Source organism: Oncorhynchus clarkii, chromosome 16 (genome assembly GCF_045791955.1).
Source record: "Oncorhynchus clarkii lewisi isolate Uvic-CL-2024 chromosome 16, UVic_Ocla_1.0, whole genome shotgun sequence".
Lineage (NCBI taxonomy): Eukaryota > Metazoa > Chordata > Actinopteri > Salmoniformes > Salmonidae > Oncorhynchus > Oncorhynchus clarkii.
In genome coordinates, this window is record NC_092162.1 from 18067894 (window position 1) to 18088924 (window position 21031).

At 44.9% G+C, this 21031-nt stretch overlaps 1 protein-coding gene across 1 annotated transcript in view; it reads right to left on the reverse strand.

Annotated features, from left to right (window-relative positions):
- Positions 1 to 238: 238 nt before the first annotated feature.
- LOC139367488 (PH and SEC7 domain-containing protein 1-like) overlaps positions 239 to 21031 on the reverse strand; it is a 47758-nt gene continuing 26965 nt past the window's right edge. Inside the window, exons 8-14 of the mRNA XM_071105715.1 lie at positions 15756 to 15799; positions 6316 to 6509; positions 5731 to 5801; positions 4191 to 4348; positions 1220 to 1364; positions 792 to 935; positions 239 to 574 (exon numbers count right to left, since the gene is read on the reverse strand). Coding sequence (XP_070961816.1) covers positions 308 to 574; positions 792 to 935; positions 1220 to 1364; positions 4191 to 4348; positions 5731 to 5801; positions 6316 to 6509; positions 15756 to 15799 — 1023 coding nt within the window. The 3' untranslated portion in view covers positions 239 to 307. The remainder of the gene's footprint in view (positions 575 to 791; positions 936 to 1219; positions 1365 to 4190; positions 4349 to 5730; positions 5802 to 6315; positions 6510 to 15755; positions 15800 to 21031) is intronic.

The window sequence follows — 21031 nt, forward strand, 5'->3', positions numbered from 1 at the left end:
GCCTTCTCTCAAATACTTCCTGTCCAAGCTCCATGACCTCTCCAATGCTCCTCCCTTCCTCATGTCCCAACACACCGCTGGCATTGGCCATAGGACCTGCACCTCTGCACCTCCTCTACTGGCTGAGGAGATCGGGGGTGCTGGATGGGGGCTCCATGGGAGGGGGGGGGGGGGGGCGTGGTGTATACAGTAAACTCTCACCCCGCTCCTTTTCAAGCTCCTATAACCCCCCCTCACCCGGATCTCAAATAACCTGCGCAGGGAGACAAGCCTGCCACGTCATCACCACCCAGCGCCCCGCCCTGACTCACTTCTTGACGGCCTGGCGGTAGCTGTATCTCTGGCCCTCTGTGCGCTTGGAGCCTTTTCCTATACCGCTGCAGCCCACCGGCTCCTTGGTGCTGCTGCCCTGGGAGGCCTGGCTGGCCTGGCTGCTGTCCTGCAGTGTGGGGCTGGAGTGGGCGCGCTGCAGGCCATTGTCCTCCAGGATCTGGGCCTCGAATACGGACAAGTCATCCTCGCCGCAGCGGATCTTGGCCCGCAGTAGCATGGCGTAGGTACCATAGCGCGTTTTCTACATTACAGAAGAGGGAGGGGAGGGAGACAGAGGGAGAGAGAGAGAGAGAGGGAGAGGAAGAGGGGGGAAGGGAGAGAGAGAGAGAGGACTGAGAAAGTGAGCGAGGCAGAAATGCAGTGCTGCATAATTGCTTAACGCTTGACTTGATTCCAATTTCTTTCTTTTCTTTTCCTGTAGCCTTTGAAAAGTTCACACACTGTCGCCTCGGGCTCACCTCAAACTCCAGGTACTCGTCCCGCTGGCGGTACTCCTCCAGCTCACGGCCTTTGACCTTTCGGTCTGGAGGATACGAGCGCAGCTCAGCCAGTTCAGTGGAGATGGCCCGGAACCGAGCCTCATGGGACTGGACCTGCTCCTCCTGTAAGCACAGATACTTAGGGTCAGAGTTCACCACCCAGGTCACCAGAGGGCCATGTATTCTCTCCCAGCACATGATCATCACTAGTTTGACCTCTGTAGGTCTATACTTTATTTCTGAGATCATTGCGAGTTTTGTCCTTTAATCATCCTTGTGGACATTTAAAATAATAGCATTTATTCATTCATTTTGAAGAGTGCCTTCAGGGATGTTTTCAATTATGGTAATGATGTGGTATGGTAAATGTGATTGGTGATATGAGGACATGGTACGGAGGCGGGTACCTGTGACAGTTTGGAGGTGGAGCCTGGCAGCAGCGGTCGGGAAAATTTCTTCTGTGAACCAATGGCTGCAGGGAAGGGTGGTGCTGAGAACATGGCTGATACCGTGTTGATGCGCGTGATCCACGACTGCATTTGCTCTGCGTTTCTATGGAGGACAAAACACACACACACACAGGGTTTATGAGATCTTGTTGTACAAACACACGCACGCACACAAGCTTACACACCACACCCCACACATATCAATCCCTACTGCACAGAGCTAAACTAAGCCATCATAGTGATTATCATCACAGCTGCTGTATTGAAAAACGTTGCTTTGCTGTTGAGAAATAAATCATTGAGGGGCCAATTAATAGATGTTATCTACTAACGGGCCATTAGAGACCCCGGAGAGTAATCAGATTGAATCAGACGGTTTTGTCACAGCTACCTGGACACTGGCTGAGAAATGAAAGAGAGGACGAGAGGGTGGGAGGGAGGGAGAGAGGAAGAGAGAGAGAGATAGGGAGCGAGAGAGAGAGGGGGGAGAAACAGAGGAAGAGAGAGAGGGTGAAAAAAAGAGGGTGAGAGAGGCAGGAAAGGAGAGGGGGGGAGGGAAAGGAAGTTAAGTGAGAGAGAGGGAGGGAGAGAAAGGAAGGAAAGTGAGATGGAGCGAGAGAGGAAGGTATCTGGGACAGGCTGCAACTGGAGCAGAGCTGGTCCTCCTGGGTGACTGGAACATGTGGCCACATCATGTGCCTCTGCATTCTTGATTTACACCCCCTCCTCCTCACTCACAGACAGACAGACAGACAGACAGACAGACAGACAGACAGACAGACAGACAGACAGACAGACACACACACACACACACACACGCACACACACACACACGCACACTCAGCAGGAGGTAGTAACAGCCATGACTGCCTCAAGACAGCTAGTGGGCAAACAAGGAGACAAGAGGAGGGGGGAGCCCTTGCAAAGTCAAGATCAGGTTTATTGACCGAGGCAGACGTTAACTGAATGGCGCATCGGTCTAAGGCAATGCATCTCAGTGCCAGAAGCGTCACAGACACCCTGGTTCGATTCCAGGCTGTATCACAACCGGCAGTGATTGGAAGTCCCATAGGGCGGTGCACAATTGGCCCAGCGTCGTCCATGTTTGGCCGGTGTAAGAGTCATTGTAAATAAGAATTTGTTCTTAGCTGACTTGCCTAGTTAAATAAAAGTTAAATAAAATAAACAAATAATAAAAAGAAAAACCAGGGCAGATGTTAACAGAGGGCAGATGTTAACAGAGGGCAGATGTTAACAGAGGGCAGATGTTAAGCAGGGCAGACGTTAACAGAGGGCAGATGTTAACCGAGGGCAGATGTTAACAGAGGGCAGATGTTAACAAAGGCCAGATGTTAACAGAGGGCAGATGTAAACCAGGGCAGATGTTAACCAGGGCAGATGTTAACAGAGGGCAGATGTTAACAGAGGGCAGATGTTAACCAGGGCAGATGTTAACCAGGGCAGACGTTAACAGAGGGCAGATGTTAACCAGGGCAGATGTTAACAGAGGGCAGATGTTAACTTTGGGCAGATGTTAACCAGGGAAGATGTTAACAGAGGGCAGATGTTAACCAGGGCAGATGTTAACAGAGGGCAGATGTTAACCAGGGCAGATGTTAACAGAGGGCAGATGTTAACAGAGGGCAGATGTTAACAGAGGGCAGATGTTAACCAGGGCAGACGTTAACAGAGGGCAGATGTTAACCAGGGCAGATGTTAACAGAGGGCAGATGTTAACAGAGGGCAGATGTTAACCAGGGCAGATGTTAACCAGGGCAGATGTTAACAGAGGGCAGATGTTAACAGAGGGCAGATGTTAACCAGGGCAGACGTTAACAGAGGGCAGATGTTAACCAGGGCAGATGTTAACAGAAGGCAGATGTTAACAGAGGGCAGATGTTAACCAGGGCAGATGTTAACCAGGGCAGATGTTAACAGAGGGCAGATGTTAACCAGGGCAGATGTTAACAGAGGGCAGATGTTAACCAGGGCAGATGTTAACAGAGGGCAGATGTTAACAGAGGGCAGATGTTAACAGAGGGCAGATGTTAACCAGGGCAGACGTTAACAGAGGGCAGATGTTAACCAGGGCAGATGTTAACAGAGGGCAGATGTTAACCAGGGCAGATGTTAACCAGGGCAGATGTTAACAGAGGGCAGATGTTAACCAGGGCAGATGTTAACAGAGGGCAGATGTTAACCAGGGCAGATGTTAACAGAGGGCAGTTGTTAACCAGGGCAGACGTTAACAGAGGGCAGATGTTAACCAGGGCAGATGTTAACAGAGGGCAGATGTTAACCAGGGCAGATGTTAACAGAGGGCAGATGTTAACCAGGGCAGATGTTAACAGAGGGCAGATGTTAACAGAGGGCAGATGTTAACAGAGGGCAGATGTTAACAGAGGGCAGATGTTAACAGAGGGCAAACGTTAACCAAGGGCAGATGTTAACCGAGGGCAAATGTTAACCAAGGGTAGATGTTAACCGAGGGCAAATGTTAACCGAGGGCAGATGTTAACCGAGGGCAGATGTTAACTGAGGGCAGATGTTAACAGAGGGCAGATGTTAAACGAGGGCAGATGTTAACCGAGGGCAGATGTTAACCGAGGGCAAATGTTAACCGAGGGCAAATGTTAACCGAGGGCAAATGTTAACCGAGGGCAAATGTTAACCGAGGGCAAATGTTAACAGAGGGCAGATGTTAACCGAGGACAGATGTTAACCGAGGGCAGATGTTAACCGAGGGCAGATGTTAACAGAGGGCAGATGTGTTCTGTGCAGGGAGCAGTTGCAGGTTATGGCTCCAAGCCAAATAATAAACCATCTCGCATTTAATTTATAGTGTGTAACCTGAACTCGTGAAAGCAAGGGATGGCTCAATCTTACAGAGGAATGAGAGAAGAAGAGTGAAGCGAGGGATGGGACTCACGGTGCCTGGAAGAGGTAGACTCTCCAGTCGGCGGTGCGGAGGTAGAACACATTGGGTCTCTTGCTGTAGTCAGCAGCCCTCATGGCCAGAGAGTGGTGGATGGACACGGCGTTCTTCAGATCCTCATCTGACAGCTGTTTATCTGGCCGGTACTCTCCCTGCATGGTCAAACAATGACAATCATCATAAAGTGTGATTACATCCTGATATCATTATTGACCATCGCAGTAGTTCTGACCACAGCGTAGTGTATTCAACCCCCAGATGGTTCTTTGAGTACCAGTCATCTAATTGAGTTGTAATATGAGAATGTCCAGCATCAGTGAGTTGGCACTGGATGTTATGGTGTCAAATTCCAGCAATCAAAAAACACAGCAATTGATTGTAGCCCTTTCCTGCAATCAAATGACCAAATCTCCCCCTAGTGGCCTCATGGATGGAATGTTATTACTATCTTTTATAAATTCATAATTAATAAACATTATTTTTAAAAACCTGCACATAATCCGGTGTTTCTATGTCAAACTGTTTTGTTATATTTCAGTCTTCTGTGATTTAATTCAAGTGTAATATTGGGATGCAAACTCAAATTTGAAAACATTTGTAGTCTATCTCTGACATGGTACAGGTGTCTTCTTTCGTTTAAGCCCATAACCATGTTTGTCAGGTGTATACTCTTTTTCAAAGTAGATTTGTTTAAGACTATCAAGAAACACTCTGTGTGACCCTGATTTAGCCCACTGCAGTAAAAGGTTAACTGAACCGTAGGGGATTGAATCAGGACAATCTAGAAGATAACTGTGTCCAGACCTCTGTTTTAGCAGGATGACTTGTTGATGGGATGTTACAGAACAAACCATACTAAGGAAATGGGTATTTTTGACACCCGAGTAGGTGCCTTGCCTTTGCCCAACTCAGACATGACCGTTGGACCAGAGACTACTACCAATAGACATACAGTAGATACATCATTGGCAAAGCTGCGTCGCCATGGGACCGCCTCTGGTTGGGACCCTTGCTTCTGTTCAAAGTGGCCGAGTTACACACAAGTCCAAGAAGCTGGCAGGGCTGCCCGTAGCAAAGGCCAGGACCACTGGTCCAAATGGGTATAGACCAATATGCCAGGTCTGCAGTCTGAAGGCACTGAACCAAGGACTCAACCTTTACGCATTACCTCATACTCACAATATCAACACCCAACAGAGTATGGAAAGTCATCCGGATGGCTGGAGAGGGAGATCTGTATTTCAGTGTGTGTCAATCAAAGATGGGTATACTCCATGTGTATCACAACTGTTATTGTGTATGAGCACGTAACAAAGTAGGATCATCTTAGCAGTCTTTTTAGACTTACATTCTCTGGAACATTTGGGGGTTTTCATTGGTGCAAACACATACATAATGTCACTGAATACGAATATGTAAAAAGTGAGTTGACTGAGCAGGCATTTATAGACTTTTCAGAGTTTCGGGACAGTGAATGTGTTGCGAGCTCATAAAGTGAGACAGAAGTGACAGAAGTGTAGTCACACCTGCTCACCTTCTGCAGGTAGAGAATCAGCCCCTTCAGAATGCCATAGAACGTCTTCCATCCTCTCTTCCCACGCGGTGCTGAGATCAGGAGAATAGTTTGGTCAAAACATAGGTCCCCTTCAAATGTCCATACTACCTTCACACCTATACATACTCAATACATTGCTTCATACTAAGTGGTAGGCAAGTATGGATGTTGGAACAGAGCCACCAAACTCTCATTGTTCCAAAGAAAGTTATACAATTCACTGTATGTGGACCACAATAGGTACGCTGTAGATAAAAAAACAGCATGGGGCTAAATGATTAATAATGATAATAATAATAACAGTAAAAAGAATGGGACTTATATAGTGCGTTTCAAGGACTCAAAGTCACTTTACAAATGTAGAAATGAAAACAAAACAAAAAAATAGCAGTCAAAACAAAACAAAAGTGTGAATATAAAGAGGGGTGGGCTTAACAAATAAACAGCGATGAGGATAAGGAGGGAATAAAACACATACTATGAGGAATTATAGGGGGGAGGGTCAATGGGGGTTCAGACCAATAAGCTATAAATGTACAATATATCTATGGTTTTGACACGTACTTCTCTTGCCATCTGAGTCGGCGTGCACCTTGCGCACCAGGAAGCCATTCTTGTACAGCAGGGCTCCCGAGGGCTGGGCCATGGTCACTAGGTGTTTCTCACCGCTGGCCATGCTCTTCATGTGTTTAGAGGTGGAGTCAGCCTGGTTGGTGTCCCCCAGCTCCGAGAAAGACTTCCGCATCTCTTCCTCATCGCTATGGCGACAACAAACAGAAGGATGAGCAACCTGGTTGCTGTTTTACCACGCCTCATTAGCAACAGGTCAACCAATCACACTTCAACCAATCACTTTCCAGCTGTCTCCCTCTGTGACTGTCCATTATTAGACAGAGATGAGAAAGAGTAGTTTCAATGGCCGAACACATACAGTTGAAGTCGGAAGTTTACATGCACTTAGGTTGGAGTCATTAACACTTGTTTTTCAACCAATCCACAAATTTCGTGTTAACAAACTATAGTTTTGGTCAGTTAGGACATCTACTTTGTGTATGACACAGGTCATTTTTCCAACAATTGTTTACAGACAGATTATTTCACTTTTAATTCACTGTATGACAATTCCAGTGGGTCAGAAGTTTACATACACTAAGCTGACGGTGCCTTTAAACAGCTTGAAAAATTCCAGAAAATGCTGTCATGACTTTAGAAACTTCTGATAGGATAATTGACATCATTTGAGTCAATTGGAGGTGTACCTGTGGATGTCTTTCAAACTCAGTGCCTCTTTTCTTGACATCATGGGAAAATCAAAAGAAATCAGCCAAGACCTCAGAAAAAATATTGTAGGCCTCCACAAGTCTGGTTCATCATTAGGAACAATTTCCAAACACCTGAAGATACCACGTTCATCTGTACAAACAATAGTACGCAAGTATAAACACCATGGGACCATGCAGCCGTCATACCGCTCAGGAAGGAGATGCGTTCTGTCTCCTAGAGATTAACGTACTTTGGTGCGAAAATTGCAAATCAATCCCAGAACTACAGCAAAGGACCTTGTGAAGATGCTGGAGGAAACAGGTACCCAAGTATCTCTATCCACAGTAAAATGAGTCCAAAATCGACATCACCTGAAAGGCCGCTCAGCAAGGAAGAAGCAACTGCTCCAAAACCACCATAAAAAAAGCCAGACTACGGTTTGCAACTGCATATGGGGACAAAGATGGTACTTTTTGGAGAAATGTCCTCTGGTCTGATGAAACAAACATAGAACTGTTTGGCCATAATGACCATCGTTATGTTTGGAGGGAAAAGGGTGGGCTTGCAAGCCGAAGAACACCATCCCAACCGTGAAGCACAGGGATGGCAGCATCATGTTGTGGGGGTGCCTTGCTGCAGAAGGGACTGGTGCACTTCACAAAATAGATGGCATCATGGGGAAAGGAAATTATGTGGATATATTGAAGCAACATCTCAAGACTTAAAGCTTGGTCACAAATGGGTCTTCCAAATGGACATTGACCCCAAGCATACTTCCAAAGTTGTGGCAAAATGGCTTAAGGACAACAAAGTCAAGGTATTGGAGTGGCCATCACAAAGCCCCGACCTCAATCCTAGAGAAAATGTGTGGGCAGAACTGAAAAAGTGTGTGCGAGCAAGGAGGCCTACAAACCTGACTCAGTTACACCAGCTCTGTCAGGAGGAATGGGCCAAAATTCACCCAACTTATTGTGGGAAGCTTGTGGAAGGCTACCCAAAATGTTTGCCCCAAGTTAAACAATTTAAAGGCAATGCTACCAAATACTAATTGAGTGTATGTAAACTTCTGACCCACTGGGAATGTGATGAAAGAAATAAAAGCTGAAATAAATAATTCTCTCTCCTATTATTCTGACATTTCACATTCTTAAAAGAAAGTGGTCATCTTAACTGACCTAATACAATGATTGTTTTACTAGGAGTAAATGTCAGGAATTGTGAAAAACTGAGTTTAAATGTAAAAACTCCTTCACTGGTTATATTGTGCTTTTTGTCATCTACCAAAAACACTGAAGTGAATTTTGTGGGCATAGCCTTGGTTATATAACATTTATACAAAGCACAATTCTTCCTAGGGGGAACCTGAGTGAACGAAAGTGTTTCTTCTTCTTCAAAGCCAAGAACTGGCTAATTCAGTGTCTTTCCCATTCCCTCTCTCCTTCCCTCCTCGACCATGTCGTTGTGATTCCCTCCTGGTCTCCAGAGAACCAGTCCACTCTCCTAGATCAAAACACACTGCAGTAGAAGAGCGACACGATCCATCGCGTGGCGGCCTTGAGGTGAAAAACGAGGGCATTCCGTTTCACTAGGGACTTCCTATTTTTGAGACTAATTTCAGACTTGTCAGTGTTTTTTTCAGTTTTGTTTTTCCCCATTGATCAAGAGAGGAACTGCTCCAGAACTGTGAAAAGTCATACTTTTCCCAAATGTGTAATTACCTCAAACAAAACAAATAAATGGGCTACAATTGATGTGTTATTACAGAACTAGAAAATGTCAGTGTGTATTAGTGCACAATGAAAATATAACTGTATCTTAGTATACAGTTGAGTGTAATTCTTATACCAATGGAGGCTGGTGGAGGGAGAGAGGCTTATTGTAATGGCTAAAATGTAATGATTGGAAAATGACCAAACACATCAAACACATGGTTTCCATTCCATTTGGTTTTCATGTGCTTGATGCCATTCCATGTGTTCCCTAACCATAATCCCTACCCTAACTATAACCCTTTACTTAACTAACCCTACCCTTAACCATTTAAAATGTCAACTTCAATGGGATAGGGATGTCCCAAGGATCCCGGATAGCACGCTTTTTGAGGCAGGTTCAAATGATGATCACTCTAGTCCCACTCAAAATGAAGATACTGCACTTAGTATAAGCCATGTACACCACATGTCCCTTTACTGATATGATAATCCTACAACCATGGTTGGGGTGTTGTTAACATCTTTTTACATGTGGGATAATCTGGACCTGAGGCAGCAGTTAAGAGGATGACTCATGTTAAAAGCTAAACCTTTCTTATAATGTTTCCCAACACTAGTCAGTCAATCCACCCGAAATCAGTTTAAAACGAGGACTACACTTGTTACCTCACCATGTGTAAAAGTTCACATTTCAAATAGACATGCAAACCACCATCAAAATGGCTTCTCTTGTAACCCTTTAAGAGTATGAAATGAGTAACCAGCCGTATATAACAACAGTTAGCTCTACACGAGAGAGAGCATGATGGATAGCTAGTGAGAGCTGATGAGCATGTGTCTCAGAGTTCTAGCCTGTTGCCTGGTAACTGCTGGTCTGTGTGAATCCCACTCTACACTGAGTCAAAATAAAAGGGAGAGAAAGAGAGAGAGAGAGAGAGAGAGAGAGAGAGAGAGAGAGAGAGAGGAGATGGACGGAAATGAGGGAGCGAGGGAGCTAAAGAGAGGAGAGAAAACAAAAGCCTAGAAAGACAAAGCTGAGATGAGCCATGTCCAATCAATTGAATTTACCACAGGTGGACTCCAATCAAGTTGTAGAAACATCAAGGATGATCATTGGAAACAGGATGCACCTGAGCTCAATTTCAAGTCTCATACCAAAGAGTCTGAATACTTCTGTAAAAAAGATATTTCTGTTTTGTATTTGTAATACATTTGCAAAAATGTAAAAAAAAAAACTATTTTCACTTTGTCTTTAAGGGGTATTGTATGTAGATTGATGAGGATAACATTTTATTTCATACATTTTAGAATAAGGCTGTAACGTGAATACTTTCCGAATGCAATATATATTGAACAAAAAAATGAACACAACATACAACAATTTCAATGATTTTACTGAATTACAGCTCATATAAGGAAATCAGTCAATTGAGGAGCCATAATAAAGAGGAGAGGAGAGGGGGATGGGGTTGTGGTGCGGAGGAGGAAGAGAGTGAACAGGTTGATTAGGTGTAGGTTTATTTGAACATCTTGCAGAAACATACGTACATCAAATATGATGTCATAACATAAAACACAAGTTTCCAAATAACACAGTGGCCATGATTCTTCAATGGAAGAAGTTTGGAACCACCAAGACTCTTCCTAGAGCTGGCCGCCCGGCTAAACTGAGCAATCGAGGTAGAAGGGCCTTGATCAGGGAGGTGACCAAAAACTCTGACAGAGCTCCAGAGTTCCTCTATGGAGATGGGAGAACCTTCCAGAAGGACAACCATCTCTGCAGCACTCCACCAATCAGGCCTTTATGGTAGAATGGCCAGACGGAAGCCACTCCTCAGTAAAGGGCACATGACAGCCCACTTTTTCCAAAAGGAACCTGAAGGACTCAGACCATAAGAAACAAGATTCTCTGGTCTGATGAAACCAAGATTGAACTGTTCAGCCTGAATACCAAGTGTCACGTCTGCAAAAAACCTGGCACAATCCCTACGGTGAAGCATGGTGGTGGCAGCATCATGCTATGGGGAGTTATTTCAGCGGCAGGGACAGGGAGACTAGTCAGGAAAGAGGGAAAGATGAACGGAGCAGAAGTACAGAGAGATCCTTGATGAAAACCTACTTCACACTAACAAAATGTGGAAAAAGTCAAGGGGTAATACTTTCTAGTTTTTTCTATGACATGCACTGTCAACTGTTTGACCTTATATAGACAGGTGTGTGCCTTTCCAAACCACGTCCAATTAATTGAATTTACCACAGGTGGACTCCAATCAAGTTGTAGAAACATCAAGGAGGATCAATGGAAACAGGATGCACCTGAGCTCAATTTCGAGTCTCATAGCAAAGGGTCTGAATACTTCTGTAAAAAAGGTATTTCTGTTTTGTATTTGTAATACATTTGCAAAAATGTTTTAAAAAAACTGTTTTTATTTTGTCTTTATGGGGTATTGTATGTAGATTGGTGAGGAAAACATTTTATTTCATACATTTTAGAATAAGGCTGTAACGTAACAACATGTTTAAAAAGGGAAGGGGTCTGAATACTTTCCGAATGCACTGTAAACTGAACAAAAATATAAACGCAACATGTAAAGTGTGGGTCCCATATTTCAATAAAAATAAAAGATCAGAAATGTTCCATTTGCACAAAAAGCTTATTTCTCTCATATTTTCTGTACAAATTTGATTGCATCCCTGATAGTGAGCATTTCTTCTTTGCCAAGATAATCCATCCACCTGACAGGTGTGGCATATCAAGAAGCTGATTAAACAGCATGATCATTACACAGGTGCAACTTGTGCTGGGGTAAATAAAAGGCCACTATAAAATGTGCAGTTTTGTCACACAACACAATGCCATAGATGTCTCAAGTTTTGAGGGAGCGTGCAATTGGTATGCTGACCATAGGAATGTCCACCAGAGCTGTTGCCAGATAATTAACTGTTAATTTCTCTACCATAAGATGCCTCCAAGGTCGTTTTAGAGAATTTGGCATTACGTCCAACCAGCCTCAAAACCTCCACATCCGACTTTACCTGCAGGATCGTCTGAGACCAGCCACACAGACAGCTGATGAAACTAAGGAGTATTTCTATTTGTGATTGGCTGGTCCTGGCTCCCCAGTGGGTGGGCTGTGCCTCTGCCCAGTCATGTGCAGTCCATAGATTAGGGGCTAATGAGTTAATTTATATTGACTGACTGACTGACTATGACTGACTATATGAACTGTAATTCAGTAAAATTGTTGAAATTGTTGCATGTTGCGTTTATATTTTTGTTCAGTATACAGTATTTATGATAACGTATAAAAAAAAACTTTTGTTTTTGTTGTTGGACATAAGACTGTAACATCACCAGGAAATCAGCTCAAAGTTATTTTAATTTCTGAAATCTGTTCCCAAGTATCCCCACGCATAGATAGAGAGGCATATGTGATCATGTCCCAATATAATCAAGGTTTGAAATGATTCTGTTTTTGTCAAATACCATATTGTATGTGTTTGGGATTCTTGCGGTCAATTTGCAGTGTACCAAATATATATATCTGGCCCCCCGACCATCCGCTCAAGGAACAATTGGCCCACGGCTAAATGTAATTGGGGACCTCTACGATAGAGTATTGCCTTAAACTCCTTAGATTATGCCGTCTCTGTGTAGGGTAGAAACTAGTGCAGAGGATTTGTGTGGCCATGCAGGAGTCCTTTGAAGGTCTTGACTGTAGGTTCATCATGCCTGCTCTCCAGAGATGGGAGTGAGTTGCAGGGAGTGCCAAGGACGCAGCAGATCTGTCTCTGAATGCCTTCTAAGTCCTTAGAGAGACACTTTGGAAGGCCAGGCCACACTGGCGAGGCATACTCCATGATTGGGACGGATGAAGGTCAAGTATATCTGCAGTAAGACTTCAGTTGGGAGGCCAGCTTGTCTTGCTTCACTTAGGTAGTAGATCCTGGGTTGAAGCTTTTTTTTTAGGATATACCGGACATGCTCGTCCCAGTACAGGTCAGCTGACACCATCACACCTATCAGTCAGAAAAACTGCAAACGCTCAACTGTGAGGCAGTTTACAGCAACCGCGGGTGGAAAAGCCTTGTCAGCCAGCAGCCCTTCTGAAGCTGATGAGCATATCCTTAGTTTTCTTTTCGTTCACATACAGGCAGTTGGTTTTTCCCCACTCAGCCACTGCATTGACGGCGGCTTGTGTTTGGCCAGGTAGATCGCCAGGAAACAATTCTATGAGTGTGAGGTCATCAGCACACTTGACAGGATGGATTCTGATTGGAAGGCTGGAGTCTAGGGTGTTCATGCATAGCACAAACAGTAGGGGAGAGAGCACACCACCCTGGGGAACTCCAGCTGGGACTGGCTGTGAGTTGGAATGGTATGTTCCCCACCTCACCATCTGCTTGCGGTTATCCAGGTAGCTCTTGAGGTCTGAGGCTGGGGATGTGTGAAGACATTGCTGCACAGCAAGCTAACGGTAACATGCACTTTTTATACAAAAGTATGTGAACACCCCTTCAAATGAGTGGATTTGTCTATTTCAGCCACACCCGTTGCTGAGAGGTGTATAAAATCGAGCACACAGCCATGCAATCTCCATAGACAAACATTGGCAGTAGAATGGCCCATACCGAAGAGCTCAGTGACTTTCAACGCGGCACCGTCATAGGATCCCACCTTTCCAACAAGTCAGTCAGTCCATCAAATGTCTGCCCTGGCAGATCTTCCCCGGTCAACTGTAAGTGCTGTTAATGTTAAGTGGAAATATCTAGGAGCAACAACGGCTCAGCCGCCACACAACGAACAGGACCGCTGAGTGCTGAAACGCGTAGCGCGTAAAAATCGTCTGTCCTCACTATTGAGTTCCAAACTGCCTCTGGAAGCAACGTCAGCATAAGAACTGTTCTTCGGGAGCTTCAGGAAATGGGTTTTCATGGCCGAGCAGCTGCACACAAGCCTAAGATCACCATGTGCAATGCCAAACGTCGGCTGGTGTGGTATAAAGCTCATCGCCAATGGACTCTGGAGCAGTGGAAACGCGTTCTCTGGAGTGATGAATCACGGTTCACCATCTGGCAGTCCGACGGACAAATATTCGTTTTGCGGAGACCAGGAGAATGCTACCTGCTCCAATGCATAGTGCTAATTGTAAAGTTTGGTGGAGGAGGAATAATGGTCAGGGGCTGTTTTTCATGGTTCCGGCTAGGCCCCTTAGTTCCAGTGAATGGAAATCTTAACACTACAGCATACAATTACATTCTAGACGATTCTGTGCTTCTAACAGTTTGAGGAAGGCCCTTTCCTGTTTCAGCATGACAATGCCCCCGTGCACAAAGCGAGGTCTGTACAGAATTGTTTGTCGAGATCGGTGTAGAAGAAGTTGATTGGGCTACACAGAGCCCTGAACTGAACCCCATCAAACACCTTTGGGATGAATTGGAACCACGACTGCGAGCCAGGCCTAATCGTTCAACATCAGTGCCTGACCTCACTAAAGCTCTTGTGGCTGATTGGAAGCAAGTCCCCGCAGCAATGTTCCAACATCTAGTGGAAAGCCTTCCCAGAAGAACGGAGGCTGTTATAGCAGCAAAGGGGGGACCAACTCCATATTAATGCCTCATGATTTTGGAATGAGATGTTTGACAAGCAGGTGTCCACATACTTTTGGTCATGTGGTGTAACACAATAGTCTTGTCATACCTGTGACACTTCCCATTAAAACACATATGACACCTGTTACTGACTGTATACAGTTGTGGCCATGTGAAATATGTATACTGTGAATAGGGCACCTGATGCAGAAGTGATCACAACGCCTGACGTAGATTACCGTGATGGTAGAAAGCATTTCAGCCATGATATCCGAATAATCCTTATCGTAACCAAAATCTATGAAAAACATCATGCAAATGAGGTACGTAGCTTTAGGTACATGGTCCCTTATAAACAAATGAATAAATACATCATTGAAACGGGACTGGTATATTGGTATTATTATGATAACTTTTTTCAGATGACTGGTGGTGTCTATTTTGTAATGCCAGTGAAATAGGTTCTTCTTATCTCTTTTTCTAACAGGTGATAGAAGCTAGCAGGAGAGGAGACAATGGAAGACAGGATGATTAGAGCCAATAATGGAGGAGAGCAAGATTAGGAGAATAGAAGGAATAATAGAGCAGATGGGTCTCTCTCTCTTTCTCTCTCTCTCTCTCTCTTTCTCTCTCTCTCTCTCTCTCTTGCTCTCTCTCTCTCTGTATAGATGTGTCTAAAAATGACTAGTCTATCCTCAGCCTCTTGTCCCCAGCATCATGGCCATGTATTTTAATTGGGTGTCTGTTTCTGTGGAGATGTTTGAACTGGATTGCCTCTCTCTCTGTGGATCTGTTCCCAGACCTGTTCCTCTGACCACCTTTCAGTCAGCTGCTCTGGGAGTGCTGCTATTTTTGGGAAGTTAGTGGGAGGCTGTGGTCACACCTTTGTACAGGATGCAATGAGGACCCTTTTATTGGAATGATAGGTGTGTGTGTGTGTGTGTGTGTGTGTGTGTGTGTGTGTGTGTGTGTGTGTGTGTGTGTGTGTGTGTCGTCAGAAGTGTGTGATTGTGCTTGCACCAGAACACAGAGGCAAGAGCAGAACGGTCGCTATGTAGCTGTAGCCATGGTGCTGTAACTATGGCAACAAAGCTTGGAAAGCCAGAGACTTAATTGGCATCTCTGAAGCACAGTGAGCTGAGATCCAGAATAGCAACCCTTGACACACAAACGTTTCCATCACAACCTGACAACATGCACGTCATTAATAAGGATGCTATCGAATCAACCAATACTCTTCACTATCCAAACACTATGTGTGTGTATGGATTCTAGGTGAACTGTGTGTGTGTGTGGACTCTGAGTGAAGTATGTTTCTGTGTGTTTCTCTCTCTGTGTGTGTGTGTGTGTGTGTGTGTGTGTGTATGTCAGAACATACACTTAAATGTAAAAATACTGTATATACTGTTGATAACAAGGCATTAAAGTGGAACTCACATTGTCCATTGAAGCTTCTCATTCTTGATTGAGTTGTACAGGGCCTGTGGAAGAAAAATCCATGAGACAATAACGACAAAATAGTACACAGATTCACCTGGGAGAAACAAATGGTTGAATCCATCAATCAATAAACTATTCAGTCAGAAAGCCAGTTAACCAATCAATCATTTGTCTCCTCCTTCCTTTCAAGAATCCTCTTTGGGGCAAACACGACCGTTGACCTAAACTCGTGCACCATTTCTATGTTATATTCTTCAAGAATCAATTGGTAGACATCCTTAATGTTTAAGTCTCAAAAATGTATGTAGCAACTGCTGATTGCCCCTTTAAGGGGAGTCTATGGAATAGCACAGCAGGATTTGAAGAAAAAGGCTGCAGTTTCTGTGTGCACCCTCATTGACAAATACAACAGGCTTTTGGAGTCACCGCGTTTCGCTTCGCTTTCCTATTAATCTCCTGTGACAGCCAAGCCATTTAGACATTCCTATTCAAATCCAGCCCCTTTTAGTGACAATGGGATATGCTAGCGGAATATGATCTACCGTTTAGCACTGAGGTTCTGTGAAAGGAGTTTCGAGGAAGAGGAGTGCAGAGCTATCAGCCCCTGACGGTGAATTCAGATCAAGGCCCTAGAAGGGACTGACGGACAACTGTGACAGCTGACGTGATGGAGAGGACTCTAGCAGGAAGTACATCATCACCACGTCCCTCCCAGATCCTCTGAAGTCTGGGAAAATATACAATGGCGTTTTCATAAGGAAATGGGACAAATGGCTGTACAAGGTAGTAGGTCTTATCTGCCATTGAAATCAGTTTGAGCTTATTTATTTTCAAATGTTGTATGATTGAGAAACTGATTCTGATGATATTCAATTCGATCGAGTTGATTGACAGTTTGTGTTGGTTTCCACTGACTGTTCTAGACATAATATTGAGGTGTGGTTTCTCAGTCAAACCCATTGAAATGAACAATGTGTTCGATGTAGTGTATCCATTCAAACTAATTTCCTACGTTTCCTATTATACAGGCACTAATTGAAATATGTCTGAATATTCATGAGCAGCCAGACCATTTGGATTTTAGGTTCTGGGCTCAAATGTCCCCTCGCTATGGAGACATACTGTATACAAATCGAGACTCAAACTGTTACGAGCTTCATGAATATTAGTATTCAGCCCATTTCAAAGTCTAATTTCAATGCACTCTCTTTTGTAGCACAAAAGTCTTCAACATATCAAATCTGGGGGTCAATTTGTGAACCTGAAAAACAGATGGATTGATCTACTGTTGCTAGTATCAACAGCAATTATAGCCATAGTGGCTCATTGAGAAATGTCATTAACTTGAGATTCATGGTCAAATTTGAGTCAATTATTGATTTCTACATATAGACGCTCAAATGTCATTGCTTGGAAAGACAACGCATTTGCTTGGAAACACAGTACCGTGCAGTATCGAAGAGCCCTTACTGCTGCTCGATCATCCTATTGTGAAGGTGAAGGTGGTAAATTACCTTTTAATGGCATCAGACCAAGGCTCTGCATCTGTCCTCGTGCTCCTAGACCTTAGTGCTGCTTTTGATACCATCGATCACCACATTCTTGTGGAGAGATTGGAAACCCAAATTGGTCTACACGGACAAGTTCTGGCCTGGTTTAGATCTTATCTGTCAGAAAGATATCAGTTTGTCTCTGTGAATGGTTTGTCCTCTGACAAATCAACTGTAAATTTCGGTGTTCCTCAAGGTTCCGTTTTAGGACCACTATTGTTTTCACTATATATTTTACCTCTTGGGGATGTCATTCGAAAACATAATGTTAACTTTCACTGCTATGTGGAAGACACACAGCTGTACATTTCAATGAAACATGGTGAAGCCCCAAAATTGCCCTCGCTAGAATCATGTGTTTCAGACATAAGGAAGTTGATGGCTGCAAACGTTCTACTTTTAAACTCGGACAAAACAGAGGTGCTTGTTTTAGGTCCCAAGAAACAAAGAGATCTTCTGTTGAATCTGACAATTAATCTTAATGGTTGTACAGTCGTCTCAAATAAAACTGTGAAGGACCTCGGCGTTACTCTGGACCCTGATCTCTCTTTTGACGAACATATCAAGACTGTTTCAAGGACAGCTTTTTTCCATCTAAGTAACATTGCAAAAATCAGAGACTTTCTGTCCAAAAATTATGCAGAAAAATGTATCCATGCTTTTGTTACTTCTAGGTTAGACTACTCCAATGCTCTACTTTCCGGCTACCCAGATAAAGCACTAAATAAACTTCAGTTAGTGTTAAATACGGCTGCTAGAATCCTGACTAGAACCCAAAAATGTGATCATATTACTCCAGTGCTAGCCTCCCTACACTGGCTTCCTGTCAAGGCAAGGGCTGATTTCAAGATTTTACTGCTAACCTACAAAGCATTACATAGGCTTGCTCCTACCTATCTCTCTGATTTGGTCCTGCCGTACATACCTACACGTACGCTACGGTCACAAGACGCAGGCCTCCTAATTGTCCCTAGAATTTCTAAGCAAACAGCTGGAGGCAGGGCTTTCTCCTATAGAGCTCCATTTTTATGGAATGGTCTGCCTACCCATGTGAGAGACGCAAACTCAGTCTCAACCTTTAAGTCTTTACTGAAGACTCATCTCTTCAGTGGGTCATATGATTGAGTGTAGTCTGGCCCAGGAGTGTGAAGGTGAACGGAAAGACTCAGGAGCAAAGAACCGCCCTTGCTGTCTCTGCCTGGCCGGTTCCCCTCTTTCCACTGGGATTCTCTGCCTCTAACCCTATTACAGGGGCTGAGTCACTGGCTTACTGGTGCTCTTTCATGCAGTCCCTGGGAGGGGTGCGTCACTTGAGTGGGTTGAGTCACTGATGTGATCTTCCTGTCTGGGTTGACGCCCCCCCTTGGGTTGTGCCATGGCGGAGATCTTTGTGGGCTATACTCGGCCTTGTCTCAGGATGGTAAGTTGGTGGTTGAAGATATCCCTCTAGTGGTGTGGGGGCTGTGCTTTGGCAAAGTGGGTGGGGTTATATCCTTCCTGTTTGGCCCTGTCCGGGGGTATCATCGGATGGGACCACAGTGTCTCCTGACCCCTCCTGTCTCAGCCTCCAGTATTTATGCTGCAGTAGTTTATGTGTTGGGGGGCTAGGGTCAGTTTGTTATATCTGGAGTACTTCTCCTGTCTTATCTGGTGTACTGTGTGAATTTAAGTATGCTCTGTCTAATTCTCTCTTTCTCTCTTTCTTTCTCTCTCTCGGAGGACGTGAGCCCTAGGACCATGCCTCAGGACTACCTGGCATGATGACTCCTTGCTGTCCCCAGTCCACCTGGCCGTGCTTCTGCTCCAGTTTCAACTATTCTGCCTGCGGCTATGGAATTCTAACCTGTTCACCGGACGTGCTACCTGTCTCAGACCTATTATTTGACCATGCTGGTCATTTATGAACATTTGAACATCTTGGCCATGTTCTGTTATAATCTCCACCCGGAACAGCCAGAAGAGGACTGGCCACCCCTCATAGCCTGGTTCCTCTCTAGGTTTCTTCATAGGTTTTGGCCTTTCTAGGGAGTTTTTCCTAGCCAACGTTCTTCAACACCTGCATTGCTTGCTGTTTGGGGTTTTAGGCTGGGTTTCTGTACAGCACTTTGAGATATCAGCTGATGTACGAAGGGCTGTATAAATAAACTTGATTTGATTTGAAATGTAATTACAAATCCTGTTCATATTTGACTCCGATTGGAAAACCAGGCAAACTGAACCGAAAGCACAACAGTAAACATGAGAGTAAGTCGTATAGCTGAGACATACAGGGGGTCCATAATTATTGGCATTACAGTAGTAGTACATTGGAAGGAGATCAAGCTGAGAGAGACAGATGTTAATATACACGTAACACTGGTCCTGACTGCCAAGGAGTCGGTGGAGGGGAGTCTAACGTAATAGAGGTGTGGGGGTGGGGGGGGGGGGGGGAGTTCATGTGGGAATAAGTGAGATGTATGGGGAGGCCCTGTCAGAACCATAAGAGTGGGAGAGAGAGGGGAGGACAGGGTGTAGAGGCGTAATCAGTGTCACTGGGAGCAGTCGGCCTCATTCAGATCAGGATGAATGTTCGTCACCTTCACCTACGCGCTCCGTCAGAGTCCCACGGCACCCGGGCAGCGAATGAGAGTTAGCCTTGAGGGCTGGTGTTACCACCGGTTACTACACACAACATGCGGTAGCCTAGATTACGGAAGGGCCTGTCAGCCTGGTGATCACCCAATCTGCAATCTACTCAACTAACAAATGATCCTATGATCCTACAATCCTATAAAAGTCATTTATAAATGTATGAATCTGTGGATGTACAAGGTTGCATTGTCTTTGGTTGACAGACAAAAATGTCCCTAAATTACAAACACCTACAGTGCTAGGCATGGCATTTTACAGTATGTTGACATGACAGCGATAAACAATGTCATCAGAAATAAGAAATAGCTTGAAACACAACCCCACTTTAACACATGCAAACACAACCAAAGTGCTGAATTAAGTGTGGAACAGTTTAACGCAGCAGGTCGTGCTATGTTAGTCGGTGTCTTACCCGGGTGGCACATTGCACCTTCTTCCTCTTGCGGGCCTGCGGGTGGTTCTGTCCGTCTTGGGCCTTGCCCAGCAGGTCTGGGAACATAAGGGGCTTGAGGGAGCGCGAGCGGGGCGTACGGGGGTAGCGGAAAGGGTCAATCATCCGGAAGTCTCGGCCATAGCGGACCGAGCACAGGGAGCGCGAGCGCAGGCGCCCCGCCGAGTGCAGGCTGTTCACGCCGATCATGGCCCCCCCCCCGAGGGTAATGTTACACAGCAGGACTAGATAGCCCAATCAGTGAAAGGTACACACTGCACACAGCCAAGCGATGGTTCCAGATACACCCAGATTTCGTCTTTCTGTTCAGAGAGCTGTACAGTAGGGCATGGCCAAGAACAAGAGGAAAAAGGTGCCTGTCTGTCTGTCTGTCAGTCAGTCTGTCTCAGCAGCTCTTAAGTACAGTGATGAGACTGAGGGCCAAGCAGTTCAGTGACAGTTCATAGAGGGCCGTCTGTTGCAGGAAACAGCGCGTAGCTCCTGTCACTCTCACAGCGTCCCCGAGAGCATCAAACTGTGGTACACACTCTCTCACACACACACACACACACACTCATTAGATCATCTGGAATCTGATCAAATAATGGATGATCGGACAGTTCATCTATAGAACATGGTATGGCAATTCCTTCATTGCCACT